This window comes from Typopeltis vanoorti, chromosome 10, assembly GCF_054136105.1.
Source record: "Typopeltis vanoorti isolate ZY-2024b chromosome 10, IOZ_Tvanoo_1.0, whole genome shotgun sequence".
NCBI lineage: Eukaryota > Metazoa > Arthropoda > Arachnida > Uropygi > Thelyphonidae > Typopeltis > Typopeltis vanoorti.
The window spans coordinates 69,551,669-69,572,144 of record NC_143558.1 but is presented as its reverse complement, the minus strand read 5'-3'; the positions used below and the strand labels follow the sequence as shown (position 1 = coordinate 69,572,144).

General features: G+C 35.2%; 1 protein-coding gene across 3 annotated transcripts in view; it reads right to left on the bottom strand.

The window, feature by feature from the left end:
• The window catches only part of LOC150102492 (uncharacterized), a 177,207-nt gene that overhangs the window by 144,736 nt on the left and 11,995 nt on the right, over window positions 1–20,476 (bottom strand). Inside the window, exons 1-2 of one of the 3 annotated variants that reach the window (XM_090399428.1) lie at window positions 11,876–11,976; window positions 10,695–10,782 (exon numbers count right to left, since the gene is read on the bottom strand). In XM_090399428.1, coding sequence (XP_090255554.1) covers window positions 10,695–10,782; window positions 11,876–11,919 — 132 coding nt within the window. In that variant the 5' untranslated portion in view covers window positions 11,920–11,976. Of the gene's footprint in view, window positions 1–10,694; window positions 11,977–20,476 lie in introns of those variants that run through there. The other 2 variants (XM_090399429.1, XM_090399427.1) reach the window with 2 other exon arrangements.

The window sequence follows — 20,476 nt, the reverse complement described above, 5'->3', positions numbered from 1 at the left end:
ACTACAATGAAGAGGTAACGGCGAGTTCAATGTTGCATATACCAGGTCGATAGCTTTTAGAAAAATGGGCATTCATTTGTTGAACAAATCACTTTTGCATCAGTCACCCACATACCATCTGCATTCAATAGCGTTATTTTTTCAAATTCATTCTTTCTTTTACTTGCAGTATAGAGACAATCCAAAATAATTCTATCGTTAACTTGCAGAGGCAGTTTATTTTCATACTCAGACTTTGCTTTCCGAACAACACTTGTGACTCTTCTGCCCTGCTGTTTATAATCATAACTGACACCATCCTTATGCACATGGTATTCCTTCTACATCATCTTTTTCTTATGAATCTCTTGCTTAATTAGATCACACATCCATTTCACTCTTACCCTATTCTTCGAACTCTAGGGATACATTCTGATATCGCATCATTTAGGTATTTTTTAAAACATTTCCCACGCACTGTCGATATCCTTCCCATACAACCACTGATAACATGGAGTAAAACCCATACTCCTAAGGTGGTCATAATTTCCTGGTTTGTAGTTCAGCATGTGACCTTTCCGGAATGTTCCATTCAGGAACTTAGCCACCTCCCATGTGAGAATCGCATGATCACTGTCAGCAACCGGTGGTCACACCTCTGACACTATAATCAGATCTAGCACTCTTCGACCACGAGTGTTTTCTATCACAAGCAACCTGACCTGAACAATACGCATGAGGAAACACCGTTTCCTTTTGTTTGTTTTAAAAACACCAACTCTCGTTTAATGGAGATAATGGATATCCAAAACTGAAAAATCAGCCAATACACTGAGAATATAAAATAACAAATCTATATTACACTCAGCGTTTCACAAAAAGTGAAACAATCATACCGCAAAACTCCGTCCAGCAGACAGGATCCAAGAGCCTTAGGAGGGTCAAAGTTAGAGGATGATGAAAGTACTCAGAGGCCCAATGAGAGCCGTGAGTACTTTCATCTTCCTCATAATTCCGTGACTCTCAAGCCCAAAGAGAGCTAATTGTTGCGCTGGATTTATTGTTTAGTTGAATTAATGGCTGAAGTATTTATGGAGGCCAGTATTTCTGATGATTACGTGCTTTAAGGCTGGTTTGACTGTTTTGCGAGGAGAAAAGCTCTGCCATCACATGAGGATGACCAACTTAATCTTTAGTTGAAACGTGTAGGACATTTACAACAACATTTACAAACGCTAGAAGGGATAAACCAGATCTTTCCTAATGAAAGATAAATGTCACAACATTCTTGAATGATGGGATAAGCATTACAGTTGCAATTACGCCACTGTGCCACAATCTGGCCAGCATTACCACACTGAAGGCGAGTTATTTTCTCAACATCAACTTCAAAATAACTAACTGTAAAGGCTGAAATACTCCGTAATTAATGATATGTTAAGTTACTGTATACTATCATCAAGACTGGCGGTATAATGCTGTATTTTTTTTCGAACACTGGGGAAAAATCAATTTGGCGCTGGGGGGGGGGGGAAGTTTCCCTATTTGTCCATATGTAACTGCCATTGCCGTAATTGTCCTACTTGGACAAGTTCCGGGTGTTAAGTTAGTTTTTGTTTCTACATTCATAACTGATTTCCATATCTTACGCGATTTTATTGTGTCTTTATTGGCATTTCACTCTGACAGTGTGCATCTGTGGCATTTGAAAGAACAATCTTTTTTTTTTTAATGTGCGACAAGAACTATCTTGTACTTTATTCTACACAAAACTGGAATGACAAGTGGATACTTATTATTTTATTTTATTTATATAATTTTTTACTTGTCCAAGTATTTGTAAAAATTTTCCCACTGGCATTTCGAATAGTGCTAATGTTCGAACTATTCCATGAAAACATGGCATATACTCCGAATATTACCTAACAGAAATCACATCCTCCAACACTGAAAAACTACGTTCAGCAATTACGAAATTTGAACAAAGTTTTAACGAAAAACAGGCAACCAGACATTAAAAATGTAGTTGCGCCAGAAATCTCTCAACTCACCTGAAAAGTCAGAGTTCATGAGCACCGTGGCATTACTTTATTTAAAAAGAAGGGAAAATAAAAAACTGTCAAGAATTATGTATATTATTTCTGGGAAAACTCCCATGTTACTCCTCTTAATAAACTATTATAATTACGGCTATTTTGCCTGCTTCAGTTTAGGAGTGCCCCTGTTTAAATGTCATTGGCTATTTACTCACGGATTCTTAGGGCATTGTAGATGTAAGTTTACCAAAAAGTATATGTAGCATAAGGAAGAGAAATTTACACATACCTTTTTCTTGGTGTTGCGGCTTTTCTTCTTTATGCGATGTCCGAAAACTACAGAGTGTGGAGGGGGAGTAGGCAATTTGGGAGAATTAAATTTGAAAAACCCGGGTTTTTTTCGTAATATATATATAAACATATATATTATATTACTATATTATATAGGGTGGGGGAAAGGTGAAAGGGTTCTAATCGGTTTGCTTGTTTTACGGGATGAAAAAACACAGTTCCTGGAAGAAAAAAAAAATAATCCCGCTCTCTTCGTATGAGACAGAAAATGGAATAAAACGATCATAAAACAAAATGAATACTAATCTTAATGAAGGCAGATAATCGAAAGTATATAAGCACATATATTTTGTCAGAGTTTTATTCTTCATCCTTATAAAGCATAAAATCCTGCTTCTGTGGCACTTTGAGCACTTCAGAATTATGCTCGGCATCAGCACCCTACAAGCAATCAATCTAGTGGATCAAACACCTCAGGAAATATGGTGCGCCTATCATCGCGGACTTAAGAATTACGCCCCTTTTTTCAAATAAATAAGTGGAGTGTGTAGACAAGTGCTACACTACAGAATCTAGTATAAATAATACCGCGAATCACTTTTGACGGTCTATTAATGCAGAGTACACATGGTTTCAAGAGATTTTTTCCCCATTAACAGTAGCATTCAGAAGAAAGATGCTTTGAAGAACAAGTATTCCAGAAATGGAAGGGGGAAAAAAACGCATTCAGGATAGGGAAGAAACGAAATTATATTCTTGAAATAAGAAAATTAAACACTTTTTCCAGTTGTTTTGATGATAATTTTAAGATGCATCATGATCAGTGACGTAACCACTATATCGGGAAACCATGCGATGAAAGGGGAATTTACAGACGCTGTATACAGGATTTATCTTAAGCTTTCGAGGGGACACATTTGGTACATTGAGAACTTTTTACAAGATGAGTGAACAATCGTAGCTACTCTATTTCTTATAGCACCACGTTTTCTGATCTGAACATTTAATTTTTTTCTCTCCATTAAGGAAAAGTTTGGATTCTTTACGATGACATATCACGGTATGTGTGTGTGTGATAAGATTTGGCGTAACAAAGCCGCCAAATTTTTCCTTAGTGGAGAGAAAAAATGAAATTTTCAGATCAGAAAACGCGGTACTATAAGAAATGGAGTAGCTACAGAATTTAGAGAATAACTTTTGAGAGCCTATTAATACAACGTACACATGGTTACTCTAGAGATTTTCATCCATTATCCAGAAAAAATAATGATATATCATTTAAAGACCACGATAATACGTGGTTTCGCAGAGTTTTAACAAGTCTTAAGGTTCCTCTAGGCTCTTTTCTGTCTTGGAAAATAACCTGAGAATTTCCAGACGAAAACCTGACAGAGCATTTTCTTACACAAAAATCATTATAGCAGTCAGTGATAAATGCAATATAAACACAGCACCTATTTAAACAAAGGATGTTCTCTGTGATTACTTATTTGCTAAAAGTTAATGAACTTGCTTTAATAATCACACACTGAGTTGATAAAACAGATCTATGGATCGCCATTGAGGTAGGTTTGATGTTTGAAATATATTACCTCAAATACGCGAGAGCTGTTTATGATTTATCCAACAAGGTCTGGACCGTTGGAAGTTTTTCTATGTGAATCCCAATCCCAAGTTAAATCAATAGAATGGGTAGGCCTAAGGAACAGATAATCCGGAAACGTTTACAAGCCACTTCTCAGACCGTCAATAAGCAGCACGGTGAACTCTCAAACAATTCATATCACAGTGGGATTCGAATTCACAACAACGTTCGGTGACAAGCGGAAACGCTATCCTTACGGCCATGTAGTAAACAGAACAAAAAATAAAGTCAACCGGAGGACCTCTTGCTTTGTAGAGTGTTTCACAAAAAACGCCGCGGACAGATATCGGATTTCTGCAGGGACTTAGAAATCGCTTAATACTAGGAAAGAAAAATATGTTGTGCGTAGAAAACAAGCAACAATGCACTTAACACACACACACACACACACACACACGCGCGCGCGCGCGAATTTATGAAACGGATAAAAAAAAAAAAAAAAAAAACTATTCGGGCTGTCGAATTTTACAAAAATAACCCCCTGTTATTCCTGAAAAATTTGACAGCTTTAAAACATTTTTGTTCATTTTTTTATTTTATATGGAGGTGGAAAATTTTTTTCTCTAAAAGTCGTGTATTTCATCCTTCGCTCAATCAAAAAGTGAATTTGAGAATACAATCAATCACTAGTGGTTCGCCACTACAGTTTGTGAAACGTTTCTCAAATAAACAAACAAACCGTAATGGCAGAATAATAATGGATAACTAAGAAAATACAAAATAAAAACTAATCTGACAAGCCCTAAACCATTTTCTATCTGCACTACACGAGGCCAAACAAGTGCACATAATCAAACATACACTGTGTGCACCACGAACGTTTAGAGCTAGGTTTGGTTAGAAAATTCACTACCGAATAAATACTGCTGAATATCACAGACTTTTTTTTTTTTTTTAATCATTTTGCATCTAATGATGGACAAATGGCTAAAAACTGGAAGCGTAGAGATACTTAAAAAGGCAAGGATCGGTCGATAATAGAATGTCTCATCATTCTCGATTCTGGGTAAGCAAAAAAAAAAAAAAAAAAAGAGGGATACACAGTGATCCACCAGAACAGGGTTAGTAAGAAAAGGAAACGAAATATGACCATGGATCCAGTTGTCTAAAAACTGCTTTGTGTTCTTCTGATGTTTTAGTATACGCATTTTCAAACCTTTTTTTTTGACTTCAGAGATACCTAAAAACTAGGTACCCTACCACACCTAGATATGTCTATTATTGTTTGGTATTATTTTTCCGGTAGCAAAAATTAACCGAATTGAAAAGAAGTTTCGATTTGGTATCCTAAACAAGTACTGAGAAGGACAAGAGGTAGGAAGTATTAAGATGCCGGTGGTATTTTGAAACAATCAATGTTATAATTCTACTGAAAAAAATGGGGGAAAAAACTATTACTTTCTCAGAAAAATGTACTTTTTCTGAGAAAGCTGAAGCATATGACGTATATTTGATCCAAGTAACAGAAAATCGAAATAAATATTTTCTTCTAATATCATTGTTTTGATGTATTTTGAAATTCAAATAAAACTGCGGAATACAAGTTTAAGCGCGGGACTTATTTATTAAAACGGTAAGGTGTGGGTAAAAAAAAAAAAAAATAAATAAAGGCTCAAACACGCCTAACTGTACAAATTAGACTAAGAACACACGATTGCAGGGAATGAAACTAGATATAGTGTAATGTATTTATACCTGGATTTAGAGTGTATTAAAAAAGTGAAGTCTGGATTTGGGGATTAAAAATATCCAGAAGAAGAGAGGACCGCACCTGAATAACAAATATAGAACTGAACCCGATTTGATCCAATCATCTAGGATGAGGAATTATAGGAACTTCAAGCGGTGAATTAGCCTGTATCATATGAAAGTAGCAGAGTGTTTCATCCTGCTAAAGTGGCATGATGAAAAAGCACGATTAAACAGAACTTATAGACTGGCCTCATAGCTTTAGTCTCTGTTGTCGTAATTCCAATGAACGCAAACTCCTGCCTCCTAATAAAACCATGAACTATTTTGATTAAACTAAACCGGAGCTTCCAGAAATAATGCTAGTAATAAAAACAACTACAATATACAATTTATAGATGGAGCTCTAAAACTGACAACTATTGGAATATATACAATAGTTCAGAATATCCAATCATTCCATAAAGAAAAAAAATAAATATTCATACAATGATGAAAAAGGGTTTCTTTGCCCCGATGGAACAGACAGTGTTTATCCCACATAATATTTACTTTCGTTCGCTGAAATGCTAAGAATGTAACTGTGAAGATGTAAAATGTTAACTAAAACCGTCTCTAGATTATCAGCGAACACCCGTAGCTCATTCAGTGACGAGAATGCCCTTTGGCTGGAAATACTTAGATTTGAATTCCACCCAAAGCACGAAGAACATTTATAAAACTTAGCATTTCAACTGAAGATGAGTTAGCTCCTCTCATACTGCAGTGGAGTGGTTTTTTCCCCGCAACCCAGACAAACCAACCAGAAGAACACACGCAGTTATAAATAATACCCTGGCTTCAGTGTTAGTTGCTTCGGTATTAAATCCAAACAATTACCAGATTATATTATTCTTAGCCAAATCACAGTACTAAGTGTAGGAGAAGTTTACAACCTTTCATGATTTGGATTTATATAAAATCCTGGGTTTTATGAAGAATCCCCTCCTTCTGATCAACAGAGAATATATCTCATTTTGTACGCTGCTATTAGAATCATCTGCTACGTAGTGTGCAAATCGAAATAACTGATCAAATAATGTAAAGTACTCTGAAAACAAGTTTTTGTATTTTGTTGTCCAATTTGTATTTAAAGCATTGCTGTTGATGTTTTGTAACTGGACTGGACAGAACTTTGGAATATAGTTTTCGTCAACTTCTCATCCTGAAATCATCTTGTTTTGCATTTCCCTCCCCTCCCTCAAGCACAATTCGCTGCCATGCATGCTGTCAAGACTGTCGCACAAAACGGAGAAACTGCATAGTCTGCAACAAGTGCGAGTTTGTGTGTGTGTGTGTGTGTGTGTGTGTGTGTGTTTTGAAGTAATTCAAGATGAAAAGTTATATCACAGAAACCATAAAGCAATTTTGATAAAGGTTTAATAAGTCATATTCTTCCTCATGTTATGGATATGGAAAAAAAAAAATAAAACATTTTGAAAAAGGGAGTGTTATTAGCAAGCATTTCGGTCCTTCAGCATCTACACAGTGGCGCACCCTGTGGGTGCGCCACTGTGTAGATGCTGAAGGACAGGATGAATAAAATGAATTTAATAAAAATTAATAAAATTAATTTTTTAATTCATGTTATTTGTATTTAATTTATTTCTATACTACTTGTGAATTAGCGATCATTGCAAGATGCTCAGTCATAGATCGTATGCGATGCGTAGTGTGTATTCTCAAATAGTCTACTCAACTCGCCCCCCCCCCCCTTAAACCCTGAGTGCGTTACTGAGCGTCTACGTCAACAAACATGAAGATGTGGGTAAAGAGTCATGAGCAATGGGTGTAAACCCAAACAAAAGACAGTTAAAATATAAATTTAAATCAAGTAAACAATGTTGCAGTCGTATTACGCGCATTACTCGTTTTGAACCTTTTCTCATTCAAGAAGCATCAGCCACCATTTATCATTTTGAAAATTTAAATTTTATTTGAAATTTTAATGGTTCTGGTGGCCCACCGATTGCCACATTCTCTTTTTTTTTTTTTTTTTACATGTACCCTTTTTCTTGATATTTAAATCGCTTATTCCTGTGTTAAACAGCAAAAGCGATCAAAATGGGAATACAGTACTTGCAAAAAGAAACACTCATGCTACAACAGTTGAGAATAACTTATTAGCGTTATCATTACACTATTAACGGCAACCTCAGTTTGGTATATTAAAATTATTTTTTTGATAAGATATGTAATAGAAAGCATACTAATTACAAATTCCAATTAAATAAAAATATGATAATCACCTTAGTCCATTTTTAAAGCAACCTATAGAAATAAGCTGCTTTAAAAAAGGCAGCTCTTTTCTCACTCCTGAATCATACTGACCCCCCCCCCCTGCTTCAAATGGGTCTGCAATTACCTCAGTAGGCTGCAACCGAAAACTGCAAATTGCTCAAGTATTCTCTTCAACATTTTAAACATTCTCAGCATTTTCGACGAACGAAGAGAAACACCATATGGGACAAAAACTGACTGCTGGTACCTTCTATTTCCAATATTTTTTTTTATAAAAGGTCCTGTTCAGTAAATGGCAAAGACCAAATAAACAGCTCCGCATAAAATTTATGCATTATTGCTGAAATTAAATATGAGCCTCCATAGTTCAGTCGGTATAGACGAAGCCCTTTGGTCCGAAAGACCTGGGTTTGATTCCCGTCCATGACGTAAGGAACCTTTATCTGGTCTCTTTCGACTAAAGGTGAGTTAACCAATCTCATACATAAGGAGCTTTTTTTCACCCGGAAACTCGGACTTTTCGTCCCTCAGAACAGGCAAACCGGCCCCGTGAACACACACATCTACAGATATAAGTAGATTTCCCCAACGTCAGGCCGGTTGGGATCGCCTAAAGTCGTATCATGTAAATAGCCGACCCTGCACCAAGCGGGATAACGCGAGGAAGAAGAAGACTCCTGAAATTAAATATATACATATTTTGCACTATAAACCAAAATATATGTGAATCATAATAGGCTTGCTTCTGTTTACTGTTGTTGATTTGGCAATTTTTGTTGTATGCACTGTAATGCAAGTAAAGTAGCTTTTTTGGCAAGCAGTCAAAAAAAATTTTTTTAATCATAAAATTGGAAATATCTACCACTGTCTGCACTAATATTTCTGTTACTTTTGAATATAATGCATCGCCTTTAAAAAATGTATTCATTTTAGCGTGTATGAGAGAGAGTTAGCTCCTGACCACTGACCTAACATAAACCTTGTTTCTTAATATTAAACTTATCTCACAACATTAAAAGTAAATAAGCTCTGCGAAGACAAAACTAAAAATAATATTGCTAGGAAGAAATAAGATTGAGCCAGTCAAATGCATTAATACACAGAATAATAACTTCTGTCTCGTTTTAAATTGAGATAGACGTATCCGACGCTTTCTTAAAAGAGAAGCTGATAAATAATGTATTATGATTGTCAGTCACTTTTCTAAAAACTAAATAAAATCGAAGTCCAATTTCCAGTATGTTCCGGATAAACTTTTCCCAATATCGAGTTCGTCCGTATGCCTGGGGAAGGAGTGTCCTAGGTTCGATTCCCGTCGACGACGTGAGGAGCTTAAGGATCTTCCTCAGCCATAGCCAAGTTAGCCGGTCTTGGGCGTGGACAGCAGGGTTTTTTCCGCCAGTTTATCTAGGGTTTTTGATCCCGCGAGCAGACAAACCGGCCCCGTGAACACACACGGATTACAGTCATAAATATTGCCCTTAGGGGATGCAGCAGAGGAGTGGCGAACCGGCTGAATTAATACGCCAGTAACCTCTCATTAGGAAGGAGCTCAACTCGTCCTAGGACGGACGAGAGAGATAGGAATATCGAGTTCAACAGAGGAAGAGATATGTAGTAAGGGTTCGATCTCGCAGATAACTGCTAGATATTTGGAATACATACATACTTCTAACTTAACAAAGTTACGAACTTTACGAGACACCTAACTTCATTCCCAGCTTTTTGCTACAAAATGTAACACACGAAAACAGCTAAGGTATGTTCAAAATCGAATGACGAGGGTGGGGGAAAGTTCTAAAGAGAAATATATCCGCTTACCATGAAACTAAGCTCTACCAGTGATCTCTAATAGAGCTCGCAACCGATTCCTACATTTGGCATGCATCTTTTGAGTGTTTATGTGCGGTTCGGATAAATGTTAATAGCTATAATCACTTAATGTTTATTATTGGCGATAATCTTACAAACATTATTGCAATTTAATGCTATATTAAAAGATCGATTAATTATTAATTAGAATTATGAAATTTCTCTTAAAATTGCTAATTCATTGATCAATGGTCAAAATATTCGCTGAAAGTTATTCATCCTAATAAGTTTGTGAGTGTTTATATGGATAAATAATAATATTTTAGTAGTTTATCTGCTATCATTATGAATAGATTTTACATAGCAAGATTTTATTAGGAATAGTAGGAACGATATTTTTGTTTTATATTTTTTCCTAATTAGCGATATCGAGAATTGGTCTAAATACCTTTAAAAAAAGTACTGTTTCTCTTTATTAATCCTGCTACACAAAATACTTTCTTATTGCAAAAGTTAAATAAATTTTAAATACGGTCAAATTTAACTAAACTATCATAACCAGCTTTTATTATGCTGAGCGGATCTATCCGAAACACAAGAATTCTAAAATTGTTACCTCTCTTGTTGACATTTCAATTTAATTTTTTGAAATCCCTTGTCCAAAGGAAGGGGCAACAACTCGAACATGCATATAAAATACATGCGAAATTAAGATTTTTAACGCCCCTTATAGAATACGAATTTTTTTTTAAACCACCATAAAATAAATTAAAATTATGAGCATATATATGTCATAGCATTCGTTCAATCATCTTAAAAATGGGGGTGAAAAATTAAAACGAATAATGCACGAGTTGTAATAATAAAATACAGATACACACAATCAATTACTCGAACTAACACTCATTACTGGTAATCGCAAAGTTCGTTTAAAATAAATAAATAAATAAATAAATACTTACTTCATCCAAGCAACTGGCTCTACACATTGCAATTTTCATTTGGAGTTGCATGTAGGGAGGGTGGTATTGATCGAGGCTGGACACTTCGCTGAAAATCACCACAAATATTAAACTAATATGCAGAAGTATAATACTCATATTCAAATAAATACCTTTACTGATTTGCCAACAATATTTTACTTTATTTGAATACAGTTAAAGACGAATCACTATTAGTCTTCTACTATTAAACGGTTATGAACTCTATGACCGATAAGATGGGCAATCTTAGTATGGCTTGCATACGTAGGCCTACACTAAATTAGCAGAAACCGTCCTTTCCCTGCGATGGCTATAACAACAATGTGTCTAGCAGTGGAATGTCCGCGCTTTAAATCTCTCAGACCCACCCCATCTCTGACAACTTACTCCCAAGTACCGGCGTCTAAAAAGAATTGGGGATCTGAAAAAAAGAGATGAAGGGAGGCGAAGGGAAAGGGGGGGGGGGTTGAACGACGAATCACAATCAGTGCCGGCGTCTGAATTGGTGGCAATATCCCGTCAACGGTGAGTGAATCCGCCACCCTCCTAGTTTCATGTCCCCTTCTGTAGCTAAGAAATACACCTGAAGTCCTGGGGGGGGGGGAAAGAAAGAAGAGTCAAATTTCCCGGGTCTGCGATTCCGTTGTGTTGTTACAAATATGCTATTCACCGTGCCTCCGAGGTTTTCGTGGTTCACTACCGAAAAGCCCGCAAGGAGGATTCTCATTCACCGTTGACCTACCAAAGTCTCCGCGCTCCCACAATAATACCCCGTCAGCTGGTTGCAAGGCCATCCAAAGACGATTAGAAGGTGACTATGTGCCGAGTAAGGTTTTAGCGCGGTCAATCTGTTGGAGGTTGGGCTTCGGCGATGCGCCTCGCGTAGACCATATGGCTAACAAGACGCCCTGCCTTCCGTTGCTTTAGTGTCGTGCAGTCGTCTTTAGTGTGTACAAAAAAGAAGCGAGCTTAAGCTTTATATTGGGGAAACAAAACCAGATTAGCAGAAAATCTCATAGAAATGTCTTGAACAAAAACCACTCTTGCACAAAACTGAGTCTAACAGGATAAGAACGGTGAAAAAGGAAGGTTAAACACTATTGGAAATCAAAAGCGCACTCATTCCGAAGACGCGTAAGCCACAGACAAAGTTTACATACAATCCAAAGGGTTTTCCACAGAAATGTCTTAAAAAGCAGCTCATGGCTCATTAGACTCGACGGGGCCAAACGGTCTGGCGCTTCTATTGATATATTCTGTGTACACTGCACAAGCGAAAAAAAGCGTCAGTCTTTTATTAAAACGTGCCAGCCTTACAAATTTCTCTTCCGGTACACAGTATTCGTAGACAACAAAATAAAAAGCCCATTTCTCCTCATTGTTTACATATCTTTAGAAAAAAGCTAAAAATAGAGTGGGGGATAAAAAGCATGTTCCATGTTTATGCTAAACAATGAATTGTATTTTGTTTACCACAAAGGCTTACTTGACCGATGAAGCTGAGATTTTTAAATAAATTCTCTTTGAACATAAGAATTTCCATTCAATATGATGACGAGTATTTGTAAATATCTAGACAAACTCTTTCGATGTTTTTTTTATTATTAATAATATCGACATATTAATCAAGAGATAGTGCTGTCTTAAGATTTGGATGCAACAAGAATGTTTCTGAAATTCTTCAATAATTGCACAATTCAGGAGTTTAAAAGCTAATACGAATCTGAACAAAAAAGAGTCCACGGTAGGTGGATTTCTTTTTCTTTTTTTTTTTTTTTTGTTCAGCTATTAAATACTTTTTTTTTTTTTAATACAGCATATCACACTCAGTATCTTTGGCGTTTTTTTTTTTTTTTTTTTGATATTTTCAGTCTAAATTTCATACACCATCTGGCTGCTTAGAGAAATACAAAAAAAGTCGCCGTACCTCTACAGCACATTTTATTGTAAGAATTATATATATATATATATATATATGATGACAGAATGATCATAAAACTATATATATATATATATATATATATATATATATATATATAATTAAAACAAAATATGTCTCTCTTATAATGCGTTTAAATATCTTTCAGTTTCATTACTGCAGCCGTTTGCTTCAAACTTAGTTTGGAGCAAACGACTTCAAATTAGATTGTCACCAGGGTATTGGTGACAATCTACTTTTCACGACATTCCCTCTAGTAGATCAGAATGAATATCAAAGATCAAAATTAATAAGAATAAATCATAATAGATGGCAGCACGTAACATTCATATTAAAATAATCAGGACGTACAACAGGATATAGAAGTGGTACTTGTCATAGTTTAGCATATTACCAGTTTACTTTATTAAATCTTAGCTTGCCAGGCTGAGACGGGGGGGGGGAGAAATCAAATCAAGCAAATTAGAGTAAATATTTAAAAAAAAAAGAGAAACAATTTTTATTATGCAACACTAGTGTAGTTTTAGTCTTCGTACCTCAGTCGGTATAGACAAGTCCTTTGGTTCGAAAGACCGGGGTTAGAACTCCGTCTATGACGTAAGGAATCTTTATCAGGTCTTTTCAATCAAATGGTGAGTTAGCCGGTCTCGTATGGAAGAAGAGGGTTTTTTCCTCCCGGTAATACGGGTTTTTCGTCTCCCTCAGAACAGGCAAAATGGCCCAGTGAACACATAGATCTACAGCCAAAAAAAAAAAAAAAAAAACTTGCCCTTACGGGATGCAGCAGAGGAGTGATGTGCCGACTGTATTAATTCATCGTAAATCCTAATATTAGAGGATTCTACTCGTCCTACGGGACGGACGGGTTGAAGAAGTGTAGTTTTGCATAATAAAAACTACACTTCTACAAATTGATTTCTAGATGCCAAAATGGCTTTGAATAAGGTCTTCAAAAATGGCACTCTTATATTTAAGCTGAGGTACCGTATTAGTATATTCAACAAATGTATGTTCTTGGTTTTATTTATTTATTTATTTTATTTTATTATTATTATTTTTTTTTTTTTTTTTTTGTAGACTAAAGAATGAACTGTTTTCAGTAAATGTTCGGTTTGCAAAGATATGTATTAACAGACTTTTGAAAAAAAAAAGCTAAATTTAATCGAATACCTCTAGCAAAGACTTAGATGGCAATCTTTACAACAACTGTTTTAGAGAAGCAGAAAAAACTTTGTAATAAAATTATTATTTTTTTAAGAGACCACTAAGGAGGTCGAATTTTGGAGTATACATTCACAGTTTTAATATAATGGACTTAAATTCTTATTGGCCCAATTTCTTCACAAATATTGTAATTTCTGAAGGAAACGCATACCCGTCAATCCGCGTACAATAAATAGGGGGTTAACATGGGGTCGTCCAGGAGCTCTAAATAAGGAGAAAATGAATGACCTAATCATGTATTATTGTGTTGACTGGGAAATTGCTGAGTTATATTTCAGGATCAAACATGGTAGCCACATTCTTTACATAGCAGGGAAAATGCTTTTTAAAAAAAGTTCCTGGAAGTACAAAGACATAGGGATAAGTTGTAATGATGTTCGCATTATTTCGTCCCAGTCGAGTTCAAAAAGCTTATTTTCTTCCCGCTGCCAGAAATGGTATGAGTATTATGGTAGCAGTCTAAATCTCTCCACCACCTAAAATGAAAATGGATCTCGAATTCTTTGAGGAAAAAAAAAAAAAAAAAGCAATGCATACACAAAGAACTAAATATACTGTAGGTTCTGCAGTTTCTCGTGTGTGTGCGTGTGTCTAAAAAGCAGTACATGCTGTCAAAATATAACTAATTTTCATTAGATTTTATAAATAAAAATCGTTTAATATAAAACATTTCATAATAAATCACTTATGTGTAAATTCTACGATATTCATAAAGGAACTACAAGTGACCCCTCATTGCTTTTCAATAACTCCGCTGAATCCATTAATAACAATTTTGGGATGAAAAACGGAAACGGAAGACATTCCCTTCGTAATCAGATCAGGAAGGAATAACACCACAGGAAATTTTAAAAACACGTATCCTGAAATAGTCGACCGTAATAGTTCCTTTTGATCAAATGTGAGCGTGACATACAAAACAGATGTACATATATAAATAAGAATAACAAATGGCATTTCTGCAGAATATTTTCATTTGCAAATTACCGATCACAATCTTAACGAAGCCAACAAAAACCACTTATGAAAATTAGAATCGTAATATTAATCAGTTAAGACAGAGTGAAACATGCGGAATGAGCCATTTTACAGATTTTCAGTGCAAGGTCAGAAGTTTCACCCTAGACCAGGCATATTGTGTCATTCCGTATATAGGAAAAGTAGTTTCCGTTACAAGTGGTGCACCGATTTGCAAACTGTCGCTTTTCTATTGCAGAAATAGAGCTAAATAATTATAAAATAATCAAACAGTGTTTAATATGGTTTATGAAAAGTATATAAATAAATAACATTTAAATTGAAAAAACCGGTAAATAGTTAACTAAACTAAATGTAATACGATCAGAACTAGTTCAACCACACAAACAAACTATGCAATGACCTCGGAGAGTAGTTTTTTAATCACTTTTTTCTAGGACAGTTTTTTTAGAAATGTTTTCTAAATCTGATCATCCTTTTATAAAATTAAATTTCTCCTATTGTTGCCGATATGCTATTTGATTCAACTACAATGGAATTTATTTCTTATGCATATCGTTTACTTTATCTCATTAAACTCATAGCTATCCACCCCAAAATCCACCAATGAGTGTAGTCGATGTTCTATTTACTATATGACACCACAGCATAAACACATTGCACTGGGATCACGTGTACCTAAATTGCCAATATTCAAGAATTTTTTTATTATTTACAAAATATCCAAGTTTCAGATACCTTAAATACCAGATGTGGTTGGCTGAGTGGATGGCGTTTCCGTTCTCCAACCAACATGTGGAGCGTTTGGAAAGCCAAGAATGTCTCTAGTTCAACTGCTGTGATACTCATTACTATCATCATAACATGAATGCTATTGCGAATCTAACTTGATGGATGATTTTTATGGCTCATTCCAGATCACCGATCTATTTACTGAAGGCTTAAAAAGTACTGGGTTTAGTCTCTAGAGCAACATTTCGAGGCTATCTAGCACGTAGCTCACTTGTGGTACGCTAATATGCGACAGGATACACACCTATTATTGGTGAATTCACATAAGAAATAATGAAATAAAAATAAACCCTTTTTTTATTAGTGCCTCTGATGAGTCTTGATTCTCTGATAAGAACTAAGAAATATTGCCAAAAATTTGCAAGTCTGGTGTCAGAGTGAAACAATTCAAAACAGTGCTGCCAGGCCCATGACTTCCCTATCCAAATTCTAAAGTACTGTACTAATAAAAGCACATATATACGGATTCTTCAGATGGAAGTTGTGTCTTGAAAATAGTGTGATCTCAAGAGAATTTATGTCGAAGGTTACATATTTCGTAAGCCAGGGTTTTCACGAGTCAATATCAGGGAAAGGTGAAAGTAATGTCCAAATAACTTCTTTATCTGTACATAACTTGTCCAAACAGCAGAATTCGGATTAGATCAGATAGAACATTAGATCGGATGCAGTTTTCATAAAATAACAAAGTATGGAAGGTGGGCAAGGGGGGATCGGTGTAAATAAAGGTTGTGTGTGGATAAGAGAATGAGAGAAAGAGAATTTTCTGTTAGAGAGCACTGAGTGGAGCAGTTTGAGTGCATCTAGTGTAAATGAATTTAAGAGAATGTATGGCAGCTGTTGTGAGTGATGTATGGCCTCTCTTCATGAATTCTTGACTCCCTGGAGGTCTTTGATAATAAAATAATAATAACATGAATGCAGAATCATTGTTTTGCAAATTTTAAATCGCTTATAAAATTAAAGTTCAACACATAATTCTATTGATGTATTGTAATTATTGTAAAAATTGTTGTATTTATATTATAAATATGATTTTACCGTTATAGTTAAGTGCATTAACACAAATGCAGTACTGTGTGCATGTGTGTGTGTAAGAGAGAGAGAGAATTCGCGAAAATTAAAGGTGCTGAAAAATAAGCCTAAATATGAATATAGTTTTCAATTATGTAAATAACAAATGTGTCTTATTTTATTATTTGAAATGCGCGAAGCATTTACTTTTACGCACATACGACCTTATTCCTAAAAACTATTACTTTGTTAATTCATTTTAGATAAACCATATGTAAAAATTATTTAACATGAAGAAAAGGGATGTCCAATGAAAAGGTTCATTAAGGAGAGAGAGAGACCACTATCTGAAGTTTGAACATACTGTTAAAAGCCATCAAATTACTGTTGAAACTTTTGAAGTTTCAAAGATCAAGCATCGTTTGCCTACATGGTATGAAATAATAAGGAATATTTATTATCCTTCGGTTAACTAACTTGAGATTTCTTTTTTTTTTTTTTTCATTTTCAATGATTTAAGATCACAAGTCGAAAACAAACAAACATCCTTTTTACAGCCACAATTAAAAATATACTGTTGTAGATGACGCTCTTGTTTAGGCCGAAGCAGTAAGAACATAAGGAGAGTGTATTATAGCTGTCGATGTTTCATGGGTGATTTGTCTGTTTTTTTTTTTTTTTTTCGAACTTGAGGAAGTATGGGGGGGGGAGATGAACTCGAGTTTTGGAGGGAAAACTGCGCAATCTAATTGTGAGACCTGTCTAACAAATTTTAGTTGAAAAGCCATTATAAAAGTTGCTTGCATCTGGGAGAGAGAAAGAGAGGGGGAGGAGGATCAGAACCGAGGTCTTTTCAGTCAAAGAGCATGCGCTGATCTTCTAACTGTGCAGAATGAGTTTAGTTTTGTTTTTTTTTTCCCCTTTTTTTTCTAAAGGAAGGGAAATGGTAGAAACTTTTATTAGTCTAAGAAAAGAATAGGATACATGAGGTATTGATTGATGTCGTTCGTTAATCACCCGAATTTAAAGTTAAACGGATTAAATAATATAAAAAATAACCTGCTTTATGTACTTCTCGAAATATTAGTTTGCATTAAGGAAAGTCTGTAACGAGAAGAGAACAGCGGATAATAAGGCTCGATATGGAAATAATGAATTCAGCAACTACTGCTCGAATCCTCTTAAATATGCAGTTTTTAATTTTGGAAGATTTTTTTTTCCTGAAATGTGTAGAGAAGGGAAACAACAAACAAGCACTGTTAAGTTCAATGTGTGCTGCAGTTTATTTAATCATGGTTCGAATCCTATATATTTCCTAATGATTCAAATCCCGTCCAGTCTGAGTTTTACAAAGGTAAGTTAGCTGATTTCATATGAAGTGAAAGGGAGAGACAAGTTTCCCTTTTGCAACAGTTGCCGCTATAATGCAGTCGCCCTTCTCTTGGCGAGACCTGGAATCGAATCTCGTCTAGGAGGTTGTGAAGACTTTTCAACTAATACTGAATCAACCTCATACGAATGCAGCAGTTATATATATATATATATATATATATATATCCAGGAAAAGTCACGTTTTTTCATCCAGCATAGGATTAACAGATTGTTCTCATTGTCTCAGTTGTTTAAGACATAATTTTATTATTATTGTTATTATGTGAATCACACGCACGAACGGCTGTAAAGCTAATCTGCGTTTAACACCATAGATGGAATAATTTTTTTTTTATTATGTGACTCCTAACCCGCACTAAACTATGCGATAGGTTGTAAACCTGTGGTACATTTTAGCACCATTGACGTGTTTAGATAATCCAATTCTGCTGTCCTAGAAACCAAAATATAGCTTTTCCAGACCACTTCATGCCTCCAGTAAGCAACTTGTGATCTCACGTCGGTGAGCGGCGAAAATCATCTATCACTTACGGATATTCACACATATTGATGTCCGCAGTGGGATACGAACTCGACCTGTTAGTTGAAGAGTCGATATTCACTCGACCAACCATGCCAACATTCCAATTGACTTTTCAGAAAAAATACAAACCGGCAGTAGAACATACGCAGTTAGCAGGCATTATTTACTGATTCAAGCAAGGGTGAATCGCGGGTAATAACACTGAAAATAGCTTTAAACTACTTGGATACGTTAATAATTGTTATTTCTGAAAAGATATATGATAATGTCTAAATTTGGTTTTAGGTGTTTTGGGCAAGTGCTAAGTTATGTAATAACAATGACAATTAATTTCTACTAATCATGATTGTTACTAATATATTACATTCCTAACAACGTTCTTAGGGTGCATTCATACTAAAAGGTAATTTAACAATTTTTCTAGTATCCTAAACGGAAAACCAAATTTAAGGTATTATTTTTTGGACATGTATATGAACAAATGAATCATCAGGGAAGGCTGAGGGCATAAAGAGAGGAAAACAACATAACAGGAATGACAGTATAAACGCGTTTATCAATATGAAATTACAACTGCTGAAAGAAGAGACCAAAGAGCAAGAAAAATGGTAACCTGTGCTCACATAACCAAAACTCGAAAAGGACTGGATAGCACATAAATACTTCTCGGTTAATAAGGATCATTTTTGTTACTGTTTGCAAATAAAATTTACTTACTGCTCGACATCTATATGTAACTTATGTCTCAAGGTGTAATACCTTTTAGCTGTCTTATATTTTTATTCTTTATTGATTGGCATGTTCTTTTTAGATGAGTCTTGTTTGTCGCAAGTTATCTTATAAAAACTTTTCTCCTTTTGAGCAACTCATTTAACTTTTTATAGTAATAATATTAAGAAATCTAAAGAATAAGTCTCTCAACATGTATACACGGGACTTTCTGCGATATTCCCTTAGTTACCAAGAAGTGATGTGTCATGTTTACCATAAAAGCTTTGCTGTTTTTTTTTAGAAGATTGTCATCTAGTTTCTCGACTGACATACAGAAAGAAGTGGAAGGGAAATTTCTACCCTAAACTAGGGATTTTCATCCTACCAAACAGAGAGAGAGAGAAAGAGAGAGATGACCATAGTCAGCTGAATTGTTAACAAAATACACCGGTAGTTGTTTTATTGTTCGTAAACCAGCTTAGTATGTTGTGACCTCGACTCCAACAAATCCTCCCATTAGTTTTCATCCTTTTCAAATAATCTTTTACAGGACCTAATCCAGAGAGGATAACACCTTCGACAACTTTCTTCCTAGCAGAAACCTTTAAACATATTCGAAGGTTGACAGTCTGGAAACTAATCCTTCTTATAACATGACACTTCCGAAAGGACCTTCTAGAAAGACTATCGTTTGAAGTCTTTGAACGTATGAATTCAACGCTCAGCATAGTAACAGTCGACAGATGTTATTTGAGTCCCTGTTACGCACAAAAGAAAAACAGCAAATTTGCTTTGTCAACTTCTTCGCAGACGTTACCAAATTTTTGGTATCCAGCGTTACCAAAAATTCGCCTTGCTGTTAATTAATGTTTATTATAAGCAATTTGTTAGCGAAGTCTGCATTTAGGACAAGGCAATACCTATCGAGTGCCTTTTAAATTAAAACGTATGTGTGTGTGTGTGAGAGAGAGAGAGAGAGAGAGAGAGAGAGAGAGAGAAACGGATTAAAAATGGATAACGTTAAGCAAGTTAGGGTATTCTACTTAGCGGAGCTGTGAAACAGTTTGACAATCAGAACTTTCAAACCCACATTACTGTTCCGAACTTTTAAAAGTGCAACTCATTTGAATAGCTACTATTTTAATAAATCTTATCAATCAGAAAAATTACCCAGTGAGGAAATCATGT